At 40.1% G+C, this 13,406-nt stretch overlaps 1 protein-coding gene across 1 annotated transcript in view; it reads right to left on the bottom strand.

Annotated features, from left to right (window-relative positions):
• The window catches only part of otud4 (OTU deubiquitinase 4), a 25,101-nt gene extending 12,966 nt beyond the window's left edge, over nucleotides 1–12,135 (bottom strand). The window contains exons 1-11 of the mRNA XM_050066465.1: nucleotides 11,731–12,135; nucleotides 8,423–8,506; nucleotides 7,065–7,115; nucleotides 6,888–6,934; nucleotides 5,266–5,338; nucleotides 3,165–3,246; nucleotides 2,083–2,245; nucleotides 1,532–1,580; nucleotides 1,300–1,402; nucleotides 610–674; nucleotides 405–502 (exon numbers count right to left, since the gene is read on the bottom strand). Coding sequence (XP_049922422.1) covers nucleotides 405–502; nucleotides 610–674; nucleotides 1,300–1,402; nucleotides 1,532–1,580; nucleotides 2,083–2,245; nucleotides 3,165–3,246; nucleotides 5,266–5,338; nucleotides 6,888–6,934; nucleotides 7,065–7,115; nucleotides 8,423–8,506; nucleotides 11,731–11,871 — 956 coding nt within the window. The 5' untranslated portion in view covers nucleotides 11,872–12,135. The remainder of the gene's footprint in view (nucleotides 1–404; nucleotides 503–609; nucleotides 675–1,299; nucleotides 1,403–1,531; nucleotides 1,581–2,082; nucleotides 2,246–3,164; nucleotides 3,247–5,265; nucleotides 5,339–6,887; nucleotides 6,935–7,064; nucleotides 7,116–8,422; nucleotides 8,507–11,730) is intronic.
• Nucleotides 12,136–13,406: the final 1,271 nt, after the last annotated feature.

Here is a 13,406-nt window from a genome sequence, read left to right as displayed (position 1 = left end):
CTCCCACAGTCCAAAGACATGCAGGTTAACTGGTGACTCTAAAGTGTCCGTAGGTGTGAATGTGAGTGTGAATGGTTGTCTGTCTCTATGTGTCAGCCCTGTGATAGTCTGGTGACCTGTCCAGAGTGAACCCTGCCTCTCACCCAGTGTCAGCTGGGACAGGCTCCAGCCCCCCATGACCATGAATGAATGAATGAATGTACTTTATGTCACTTAAAAATGACGGCTCACTCTGTCTTATTCTGTTAAATGCCTGTTGCCTTGACTCCTCTCTCCTCGCGTCTCTTCCTCACCTGCTGCGCTCACATGTGGGCGGGACCAAGACTTGAGGAGAGGAGGATGTACAAACACAGAAAAGCCTACAGTGTAGTGTGAGTGTGTGTGTGTGTGTGTGTGTGACCTACTTCCTGCTTCCCAGTTCTTCTATGTGCACAGTCACTGGGCCGCTGTTGGGAGGAACCTCCTTGACGGTTGCGATGTAGCTCCGTCCATCAAGACGAACCTGCAGGTCACACAGTGTAAACAAATAATGTGCAAAATGCACCGGAGGAAACAGGATGTTACAGACGACCCTGAACACATCGTGCACACACACACACACACACACACCTGGCAGCGGTCTCCGACAGTGAACTGCATCCCAGCAGCGATACAATAATCCATCTTCTGTTGAGCTGAAATAAAAAGAACATATTTTAATCATTTATTCTCTTTATGACGGATTAATTCTTCACCCGCAGCTCACACTACTCTACCTCGCCCTCATCTCTCTGTCAGACTGATTTATATATTTTAATGTTTGTAATTTATTGCACACTCACTGGCCACTTTTTTAGGTACACCTGCTCAACTGCTCCTTAACGCAATCAGCCAGTCATATGGCAGCAGCTCATTTAGTCATGTAGACATGGTGAAGACGAGCTGCTGAAGTTCAAACTGAGCATCAGAATGATGAAGAAACGTGATTTAAGTGACTCTGAATGTGTCTGACACCAAGAACTAGCAAGGTGTACCTAATAAAGTGGCCAGCGAGGTTCCACTGAACTTGATGACTCTGCTGCTTTTCACACCGCTGTGTCTCTCTTGCCTTTTAAATTTGACTTGAACTGCTCGTATCTACAGACCTGCGCTTCAGTTCGTCAAACTAAAATGTGGGAAAATCATCATGCTCGGCAACAGCAGCATTGATTATTACTGATTGATACATTTTGTGTGAATAAACTAATCAATTAATCATCTGTTTGACTGAGCAGAACTTTGTGCTTGAATAGAGACAATGTGTGTGTGTGTGTGTGTTACCTCTCTTGGTCTTGTGCCAGACGTCGTACTCTATGTTTCTGAGCAGAGTCGGGTTCAGTGAACGTCTCACCCGCTCAGGCAGGTGCCGACCACGCCCGCGACCCTGTCACACACACACACACACACACACACCCACACCCACACCCACACACACACACACACAGAGTTAATCAGTGATAAAATAACAAAGGTAGTGTAGCAGGTGTGTACAGGTCAGGAGTTTGATTGTTACCCTGTAGCTGTGGTTTCTCGCAGCCATCGTGCTCGTTCCATTTTCCACCCTGAATCATAAAAACACAAATCATTCGTTTTTTCTCCAGTGGTGGAAGAAATATTCAGATCTTTTCCTTCAGTAAGAAAAGCAAAGTGAGCAAAGCCACAGCGCTACATGGCAAGGTCTGAAAATATATATTTGTGACTTGTGTAACTTCTTTTGTTGAGTTGCGAAATGCGTTAATTGATGTACGCTGGTCTGTTATTGTGTAAACTACAGGAGTGAGGTGGTGATGTGACAGAGCACGGAGCGTCCGTGATAATCGTGTTCACATCACTTGATTCCAGCTATCACTTCTACTTCACGGTAAACCAAATTAGCCGTTAGCAGGACCGCTCTACATTGTACTCCACAAAACGCTCCAGCGGCTGAACTAACGAGTAACGTGACGCAAAGATTTCCTTCACATTCAGTGTGAACACACGAGTAGACTCTGTTCAGTATGTACGGCACATGGGAGTTATTATTCAAATAGAAACCCTTTTCAAGGTTCAGAGGAAGTTTCCTACCAGAGCGCCTCTCCAGCGTCCAGGTCGGACTCGTCGCTGCTGACGCAGGCGTTCATGCTGTCGTCACTCAGGAGATCAGTGGATCGACCGGTCCGCTGGCACAGACCCAGACAGCTGCGGTCCACTTTAAACACTCCGTCATACAGCAGCTCGTACAAGATGGCTGACAGACACACAAGGACACACACACGCACAGTCAGGATGGTTCAGTTCATTGATGAGACATTGAAAGACACGACCTATAGGAGTGCAAGATCATTCTGCCCCACAAAGACAAAACCAGGGTATTTAGAAATCCTGACTGTGTGATTTTCAATACTGTCAAAAATATAAATGCTCCTCTTTCTGTTTAAAGCCGGATTTAAACTTCTGCATTGAATTGACGCTGTAACCTGACGTGCACTTTCCCAGAAATGTAACCACACGTTGCAGCGACGCAGACCTCCTGTCTGTTTCTGTGAGCTGAAACCATTTCCCTCAGTGGAAACAAAACTTGTATCTACTTTAATTTAACAGATAAGAAACAATAAATTGTGAAGACAATAAAGCCTCCACAAAAATAGCATTTTAAGTCTTGTGTGTGATTTATCCTGGCTTCATATGAGCAGAGGAAATCTCCGCTAGGCTAATTTATACAATGTAAAATGCCATAGGCTTGTGCTAATAACGTTAGCATGTTGTATTTGTTTGGAAAATGTGTCGAGATAAAGACAAGTGTTTGTCTGTGAATGCTGCGAGTTATAGTAAAGACAAGTGTTTGTCTGTGAATGCTGCGAGTTATAGTGAAGCTGATTTGTGTACTTGTGTTAATAAAGACAATTTCAAACACGTTTAATGTGTGTTTAACGTGTGTTTAACGTGTTTGTGTGTTTAACGTGTAACGTGTGTTTAATGTGTTTGTGTGTTTAACATTTGTTTGTGTGTTTAACGTGTAACATGTGTTTAATGTGTAATGTGTGTTTAACGTGTGTTTAATGTGTATATGAATCAAACTTTACAGCACTTTGGTGCTGGTATCATATTCAGTATAGTATCAGTTTAAGAACATTTCACGATTTCTGAGTTTAATCTCAAACACTCACACTGGCAGAGAGCAGCGTCCTTGATGTGGTTGATGGGATACACACTGTCGTAGTGATTCCCGTTCAGAAAACACAACCGCACCTGAGAGAGAAAAACAAAATGTTGTTGAAGACCTCACATACTGGTTTTAAATAGTTTCTGGGAAAAAAACAACTGCTAATTCTTAATTAAAATAACATTTTTTTGCAGCCTGCACCTCATAAACTGGGTGCTCAATGAATAAGGGTGCTTTCACACCTGCCCTGTTTGGTTCAGTTCAATCTAACTCAAGTTTGTTTGCCTCCTCAGTGTGGTTCGTTTGGGCAGGTGTGAACACAGCAATCACACTCAGGTGTGCACCAAAACAACCGGACCGAGACCTTCTTGAAGAGGTGGTCTCAGTCCGGTTACAAATGAACTCTTTGTGGTGAGAACGTGTTCCGACCTGGATCTGAACCAACTGCAGTCCCATGACACATTGTTTGGGTTAAAGCACAAACATGTTATATGATGAGCAGCGCTAAAATCAACCTGCGTAGTTGTCCCTCCATTGTGACATTAGAAAGTGTCACATTTATCTTGCAAGTGTACTCTTCTTCAACGTTTGCTTTACTTCCTGGATTTTTCCCACATGGAAATTCTGACCAATCAAGAGCAGCTTTCTCACACAAGGCATTTGATCTGGTCCTCTTGTAAATGCTGCCGTGAGAACACGAACCAACTCTAGGCAATTATACAACTTTGGAACAACATGAGTCCCTGATTCAGACCAAAGGAGACGACTCTAGGTCTGAAAGCACTGAGAGAAGTCTTAAGCACTATTCGGATGGGATTAGTTTTACATGGGCACATGGGGTAATGTCACTTTACCACAGGACGTCAGTAATATTAATGGCCGATTCGCACAGGATAAGAAATATCAGTAAAACTACCACAAGTGGGAGGGTAAATCCATTCACGCACCGCCGTCCCCTCCTGCCGTCATGTGCATATGATAGGACTGTCAGAAGCACCAGGAAATTGAGTTTGAATATTTTCAAATTAATTTAGTAGAGTTCGAATAATATTAGAATTTATTATTATTTGTTTTTTTGTTTTGTTTTGTTTTGTTTTTACAAAAAAAACACAAAAAATAACATGCTTATTGCTGACGCAATATGAACGTGACACTGGGATGAAAACACCCCTTCTGACCTCACTGAAGTGCCAGGTATGATCAACCTCTGCCTCGCTATTTGAGCAATGTTTGGATACTTCAGTGCGTAGTTTTCCACCACAAGAGTGGATCCTGGTCGGCTCGTAGTGGTGTCTCATTCTGGTAACGTTTCATCTCTTCATCAAAAAGGGTAGGCAGGGAGGCAGCAGGTGCAACACTCTCCCTGTATGTCTCCCCGAACAGGTCACACATCGCGGAAAGCGCAGTGATTGGCGTTGGCACAGCGGGCTCCTCCGTCGGCGCCTCTCCCTCCGTCGCTGCGTCCCTCTCTGGCCCGGCTTGTGCGCGAGCCATCTCCACCCGAACGGGATTTGCCGTGATTTACAACGTCATTGATAGTATTAATTAATTATTAATGATATTCGAATTATAAAATTTAGGTTTGAACTTATAAAAAATATATATATATATATATATATATATATATATATATATGAATATATTTCTAAATAAATATATATATATATATGATTATATTTCTAACTTCAAATTTTTTTTGACAGCCTTAACACACATATTTACTGCTGGTCTATTTGCACGGGATTAGTATTACCTGAGGTAATTGTCCAGGACCCTTTTACAAAAGGTAAAAGTCGCAGTAATCTTTACTGACATCGTGCGGTAATGATTACTGACATGGCACATTCGGAAGAGACTAAAATCTCTGGTAATTATTACTTTACCCCACGCCCCTATATAAAACTAATCCCGTCCGAATAGGGCTTGAGTATGTTCTCTTTCAAGAGGGAAACATTTAATCCCAAAGTAATTTTATGAATAAAAACAATTCTCCAAACTCACCACTTAAAAACAATTGATGGGAAATATAAATAACAACTTTAAACAACCTGCAGCTGAACTAATGGACTGTGGGGACAGAAAGACAGAAACAGTCAAAGTCTCACCTTGTCCTTGAAGTTGTTGTCTGTGATGTTGACGGCTGGTTTACCTGGCTCCTGGTAGATCAGGAAATCTCTCCTACAGAGAGAAGAACACATTCACACGTACAGAGAGGGGATTAGAAACATCACAGTAAGTGCATCCCTACTTCCAGTGAAGTTTGGACGCTGTGTAAAATGTAAATAAAAAAAAGAATGCAATTATTTGCAAATCTCATAAACACATATTTCATTCACAGCAGAACATAAACAGCATATGATATGAATGTAAAACGGCCTTGTGCATGACTGAAGCACTAATTGGTTTAACCGACTAATATTTCTGGTGCCGACTAGCGAGGGGCGGACGTTTAATCTTTTCGACGTCCATCCCTAGATGGTATGGGGTTGCATTAATGTCTATGGCGTGGGCAGCTTACACATCTGGAAAGGCACTGCTGAATACTGAAAAGTACGTCTCTTTCCAGACAGGCCTTTCACATTTCAGCAAGACGATGCTAAACCACACACCACATCCATCACAACAGCATGGCCTCCCAGTCGAAGACTCTGGGTGCTGAACTGGCCCGCCTGCAGTCCAGACCCTTCACCACTAGAAAACATTTGGTGCATCATAAGGAAAGCCCAGTCAGTCTTTTTTCAGCATTGGCAGTATAAAAACAAAACCGAGGAGCGCAGCAAAATGGCGCCTACCTACTTTTGTTTATACAGAATGCGTCTTTTTCGGGGCAATGGGGGGCGTGAGCAAGTAACAAAACATGTAGCTCAGCGTGTGACGTAAACAGTGACGTGGGAGGGAAGCCGCGGCTGGTCAGTCCTTCGGCGATTCTCTCGTAAGTCGGCCCGTTCTTCACCGTCCCCGTCATCTGACGGTTAATGGCCTCTTCGTTTGCGAGGACAAGGAGGGCGCGCAATTCCTTGTCTCCCCAGTTGCTCATCTTTACAGTGTCTGTCAGGTTTGTGTTTCCCTCTTGCTACTAGCTGCTCGCTAATTCCTGCTATCAGCTGTTTCCTGTTTATCCACCGCCAGTGGGTCGCACGTGCGGCGTCATCAACAGCTCCTCCCACAAGTCATCAACAGCCCCTCCCGTTGCGGAAGGCCGCCTTGTTCTTTTTAAACCAAAAGGTTCCAATAATATGTCTACCCTACGAGGCGGAAAATTGGGCACCTCGGATCAACTCGCCAATCCGCCTCTGTGTGTCTAAACGCTCGCAGTATGCCGGCAAAACGGCCCAACATTCGCCAAAAATCTGGCAGCGTAAAAGGAGCTATTAATTGATTACTCTTCCCAAAACTCCAGCAACTGGTGTCCTCACTTCCCAGACTGTTGCTAAAAGAAGAGGGGAAGCTACACGATGGTAACCACGGCCCTCACCCAATTTTTTTTTAAGATGTGTTGCTGCCATCGAAATCAACATGAGCTAATATCTGATACATCTGATATAGTTTCACTCTCAGCTGCAGGTCAGCTGGTTCATGTGGCTAAAATCAGGAATCTCTCCAAGATCATGGTCAAACATGATCCAGTCTACAGTTGCACCTCAACATCCCGTCTCATGTGAAGCCACAGAAGAAAAATCACTATTTCTACTTTCATTCATTCAAACTTTTTCTACACGACTCTTACTTGTACATGACGGCCAGCGCGTTGATCTCCACCTCGCCCACCCACTGCTGAAAAACACAAAGCCCAAAAAAGTGACATCAGTTATTCATACATCAACAAACAGCTCCAGCAAACAGAGCAAACACAAGAACATAAAATATTTCAGTAAATAAACCAGAGTCACTGATTCTGTGTTACCTGCGGGTCCTGGAGCTTGAACAGGTAATCCTCAAAGTCACCTTCGATAAACTGCAACACAGCAGAGGGACAACGTTATTATTTAAAGTCCAGTTTGTCTCAAGTCTCGGCTTTGAAGTCTTCAACACAGTAAGTAACTCCACTTTGAATCTTCAGAGAAACAGTTAGTGTAGTAAGAATACAGAAATAATGCACGCTTTCTTAAATTCTAAACATTTTTAAAAAGATATTTACTCAGCAGTTTCAAATTCACTTTGTAAAAGTTAAAAACAAACCGATCTCGTGTGTTAAAAGCTACAATTATTTGTCATTTCAGAGCTGCATGTATGCAGACAGGTGTTTCGTCCCTACTTTTAACGTTAGCTAAAACAAATTATTTATTCATTCATTCATTTTAAATAAAAGTATAAACTCATGATGTGTTTTTTTTAAAGATCTTTGTCTTTATTAAGAACCAGTGAGCTTGAGGTGGAAGTCAGTAAGTACTGACGTTAGTTTCGGTCTGATCACGGACGACAAGGAAAATATAGAATAATACCAGCCAGCTCACAGCCCTGCTCTCCTGCTCTGCCAGAGACTGAACTGCATTCTGGGAGATGTAGTAAGGCCAGGCTGTAGGGCGAGCTGAGGCGGTGCGATTATATCACCGTCATAAAACAACCACGAGAGCTTTTACTTTCAGTTCACCCTCAACCTCAGTTATGAAACAAGTCACACAAACCTGCCGTGCCACCTCACCAGCTACAGCACCATCTGTGATTTCTACATTTATCCCTGATCGACGATCGATTACGTCTCACAGCAACCTCTGAATCTCATAATCAGCTGCTTGTGGCTCTGCTGATTCACAGGGAGGAGCTTTTAAACTGCTGCTATCACTAAGAGTCCCTTGGATTTGTTCAGTTATGCTCCTTTATAGTTATTTTCCAACACAATATGTTCCTACAAAACATTTAACAAAGATCTTTAAAGTTTAAAGAGCAGAATAACGATCATTATTTCCTATAGATTCATCTCTTTTTGTTCTTTTAAATGTCAGAAAATAATGAGAAATTTCCTAAAATCCAAGATGACATCCGTAAATTGTCCAGCTTATTCGCCAATAGTCCAAAACCCAAAGATATTCAATTACTTACAATAACTTAGGGTGCGTTCAGACCTAGAAATGTCTCCTTTGGTCTGAATCAGGGACTCATTTTAATACTAGGTTGTATAATTGCCTAGAGTTGGTGCACAGCATTCTACCAAAATTACCTATAGTTCAACCATAACAAAACATCCTCCTCCAATCCAAAATAAAACTATTTAATGACATCAGAGAGACCTGTCTGATCAGGTGTGAGTCACAGTGTACATACCGCTTCATAGCTCTCTCTGTTCTTCCTCAGGAACTCCACACACTTGGCCCGAACTTTAGTGTGAAGACTTTGGCAGTGCAGCACCTAAACGGGGTCAAAGGTCAACACCAACACATTGTAATATTCAAACAAAGTAGTAGTATGTACGCTAACTTTTATCCATACACATTTATCTACCTTAAATTAAGAAGTAAACTTTAAAAAGCTACAAATTTAAGTGTCCTGAAGATTAAAGTTTATAAATGTGCTGAAAACCTTATGAGCCACTTAAGTTATCTTTTATCAATGCAGCTTTACGTACGTCACCAGGGTGTCTACGAGTACAACCATGTTAAATGTATGACTATTTAAGACCTTTTTAATACCACCTTATATTAAATTTAAAACCCAAACCTACGTAAATACTCTTTCCAAGTGATGTCAGTTCAAAATGACCAGTAAGGAAAAACAACAACAATTTGGGTGAGTTTAACGTGTTTAATGTAAAACGAAAACAAAATCTCATCACTGTCACAAATGCTACTTATTATTGCAATTCTTCGGTCAGTCGGGCTGGAGGAATTTTTGCGGTAATGTGACCGAAAATATTTAAGACCCATCAAATCTGATTTTAAGACAATTTAAGACTTTTTAAGACTTTACATTATTAGAACTTAATTTAAGACTTTAAGGGCCTGTAGACACCTGGGTTACATTCATAAAGCTGTTTTACAGTCTGCTGACAACTTTGTTCCTTAAGCTAACTTTTATCAGTACAGCTTTACGTTACATTCAGAAGTCAAATTCGTAACTTTTCTAAATTAAGTGTTTTAGCGATTAAAGTTTATAAATATTTCCTGTTAGCTCTTGACCTCTGTTGACAACCTCTGTTACTTAAGCTACTTCTATCCATACAGCTTTATCTACATTACCTTTAGAGGTCACTTTACAAATGTTACAAATTGAAGTATTTTAAAGGTTAAAGTTTATAAATGTTAACTGTTAGCCTCTGAAATCCACCGACAACCTTTTATTGAAGCTAAATTATCTAAACAACTTAGCGTTACGTTCAGAAATTAATTTTGAAAAGTTGTAAATTTAAGTGTTAAGAGATAAGAGTTTAAAAATTTTGACCTTTAGCTTTGAAAAACGTTACATTCAGAAGTTAATTTAGAAAAGATCGGAATTTAACCGTTTTAGAGATTATAGTTTATAAATATTTACCGTTAGCTTCTGAAATCCACTGACAACCTCGTTACTTGAGCCAACTTTTTTTCCCATACAGCTTTATTGACAGTCGTTCAGAACTTTTATAGAAAAGTTACGAATTTAAGTGTTTTTAAGATTTAAGTTCATATATGGTTACTGTCAGCTTTGGAACTGCGTGGACTACTTTGTTACTTAAGCTAACGTTTATCCATACAGCTTTATCTACAATAAATTCAGAACTCAATTTAAAGAAGTCACAAATTTAAGTGTTTTGGACATTAAAGTTTACTTTAAATGTTTACTGTTAGCTTTTAAACTCCAGCGATAGTCTTCTTACTTAAACTCACTTTTATCCATAAAGCTTTATCGACATTACATTCAGGAGTCAATTTAGAAAAGTTACAAATTGTGTCCAAAGATTTAAGTGTATATATGTTTACTGCTGGCATTTGAACTTCACTGACTACCTATTAAAGCTACTATTATTACTATAACTATTATTAAAGCTAACTTTAATCTAAACAGCTTTACGTTACAACCAGAAATCAATTTAGAAAGTTTGCTGTTTTAGAGATTAAAGTTATAAATAGTTACTGTTAGCTAGCGGAAGCCTACTGACAACCTTAATCTAACTTAACTCCATCCAGCTTTATCTATCGTAAATTCAGAAGTCAATTAAAAAAGTTACAAATTTAAGTGTTTTAATTACAGACTATAAACGTTAATGTTAGCTTCTGAACTCCGCTGTGAACCTGGTTACTTAAACTACCTTTCGATTGTTACAGCATTACGTTACATTCAGAAATAAATTTTAAAAAGTTACAAATTTAAGTGTTTTAATTACAAATTATAAACGTTAACATTAGCTTCTGAACTCCACCCACTACCTTCGATCTGTACAGCATTACGTTACATTCAGAAATAAATTTAGAAAAGTTACAAATTTAAGTGTTATACAGATTAAAGTTTATAAATGTTTCCTGTTAACTTTTGAACTGCTCTGACAATCGTCTGATTTAAGCTAACTTTGATCCACACAGCTTTACATTACATCCGAAAATCAATTTAGAGAAGTTACAAATTTAAGTGTTTCAGACGTTAAAGCTTATAAATGTTAATAGGGATGCATGATAACATGATACTGGCTTTAGAATGAAACATCAAAATTAGCACACTTTTTTTTGTCTTAATTTGCACAATAAATAAATATTACATACATTAAAAAGTACGATATTTCATGCCTCCATCTGCTGGTGGGCTGTCACGATATGAGCGTACATACGTAATACGATGTTAATTCCTCTACAGAAGAGACTTGATCACTAAAATTAGGTGGAGAATAAAGAAGGTATATCGAGAATAGTTATCGGTCAAATGAGTCGTTATATATCGGCAAAAAATCCAATATTGTGCATCCCTAAATGTTAACTGCACAACCTTGTAACTTGAAGTAACTTTGATCCACACAGTGTTTTAAATCTAAATTTAAGTGTTTTGAATATTAAAGGTTATAAATGTTTACTGTTAGCTTTTAAAGTCTGCTGACAACCTTCTTACTTAAGCTATTTTGACCCATAAACCTTTAGCTGTGTTGCATTCAGGAGTCAGATTGGAAAATATACTAATTTAAATGTTTAAGAGATTAAAGTTTGCTCATATTTACGGTTAACTTTTAAACTCTGATACAACCTTGATACTAAGCAAACTTTGTTTCGTACATCTTTATCGACATTACATACAAACGTCAAATTGGAAAAGTTACAACTTTAAGTGTTTTAGACTGAAGTTAATAAATGTTTAAGCTTTTAAAACCCGCTGACAACCCTGTTACTTTACGTAACTTTCCCCCATACCGCTTCAGCTACGTTACATTCAAAAGCCAATTTAGAAAAGACTCAAATTAAAGTGTTTCAGTGATTAAAGTTAATAAATGTTAACTGTCAGCTTTTGAAACATGCTGTCAACCTTCATAGTTAAGCTAACTTTCATCCGGCTAACATGACCACACAGTTGCTGCCCTGCATGAGCACAACAAACCGACCAAGCCCAGCTCTTCACCTGTGCCCAACAAGCTAACGTTAGTTTGAAACTAGCTTTTCCCACAAGTTTTATCACTTTACCTGCTCGGCGACAGCCCGAAACAAGCACGACCCGTCCTTGGCAATCTTCTTCCGATGCAAACCGATTGATTTCAAGTAGGAATCCATTAGTTTCTCTGCCCCCCTCTCCTCATTACCCTGCATGCTTCCGCCGCTGTCCATGCTAGCGGGGGGCTAACCGCTAAAAGCTAGCTGGTGAAGCAACGCTACCTGCGTGTGTGACTGTGTAGTGGTTCAATTTTTAAGACGCCACCGGCTACAAGTTGTAAATATCGGCGCCGAAGAGTGTTAAATATCTACATCTATGATCCAGCGAGTGTCAAACACAGCAATGACAGCGTCTAGTTTCGTTTTCCAGGAAGCCCGACTCATCCCAGGCACGGTCAGAAAGTGAAAGTAGTACGGTCAACTTTAGCTCGCAGTTAGCAGCCAGGCTAACAACTAGCAACACGCCCCCTTCTTCTTCTACGGTGTCAAGTTAGACAGCGCGCCTTACAGCGTTTCCGGTTTTTCAACAACGTAAAAAATGTATTAATTTTGTCCAGAATAAACCGCAACCTGAATAAAATACAAAGCTTTAAATATAAAAATAATTTATATGAAGCAGATAAACTACATCGGGCTTTATTCAACACCTTCCTTTCCCGTTTTTCAAAATAAAATCATCCATGACAGAATCACATCCCCGGTATTTGCTATCAAAATAAAAGCATCGCCTCTTTGTGATACCTCAACACTAGGATCAATTAATAAAGAATCCATTTTAAGAACTCATATTACATGACACCTCACCCACCCTTTGTGGTGGTGTGTGTTTGACTTTGCGCTGCAGTCACAGATTGTCACGTGCAGGGAAAATCCCGCGAAATCCTGAGCTCCACGTGGTGGATCAGAGGAAAAAAAACAAGTGTGGGGAAAAAAAAAAAAAAAACACGTCAGGACACCGCCCACTGTGGGCTGCGTCACGCTGCAAGGGGACCGGAAACTGGACCACAATAAAAAAAAAAGACTGAAATAACAATTTTCTGTGAAGACTTATATATTTTGGTAGGTTTGTTAATTATAAGTGGAAAAAAGGTTTTCAGTCAGACTTGTTGAGCAAATATGTGCAGGTTGTGTACTTAAATATAGAGTCATACATGAGGGGAAAGGACACAAAAGATTAGATCTCATAGTAACTTTTTTTCATGGTTTCAGCTTCTCAAATGTGCAAATTGCATCTTAAATGTTACTGAAGAGACCAATTTTTGAGGTTTGGACTGTTGGTAGGACGAAGTGAGACACTTGGAGGTGCTGCTCAGAGCGAGTGAGTTTAGTTTAGTTAAGTAGGGACAGTGCAAATCAATAAAAACACATGGTAAGAAAATGCCAGAATTCGCCAAAAAGCTGTTTTTCATGCGTAGTCCCTTGGCCAAGATGCTACACCACGCCACCTATAAAACAAAGGCCTGGCCTCACTCTGAAGTCGTCAAAATCCGACGCTTGACTGAGTGATCAGATAAAGTCTAATAGTACAGATCAATAGATATCTGACACTACATAAACTCACAAGTACTTTTACTTTGCATACTTTAAGTGTCTTCCATTAACCAATACTTTTACTCCTCCATCAGTCCCTCTGGGGAGCCTCCTTCCTGTTCCCCTCCCTTCAGTGACCCAGCTGAACTCTTCCCTCCCTCTCTCTGCTGTTTCCGGCC

Source organism: Epinephelus moara, chromosome 17 (genome assembly GCF_006386435.1).
Source record: "Epinephelus moara isolate mb chromosome 17, YSFRI_EMoa_1.0, whole genome shotgun sequence".
Classification (NCBI taxonomy): Eukaryota; Metazoa; Chordata; class Actinopteri; order Perciformes; family Serranidae; genus Epinephelus; species Epinephelus moara.
Note: the sequence above shows the minus strand (reverse complement) of the source record. Positions and strands in the feature narration are given on the sequence as shown.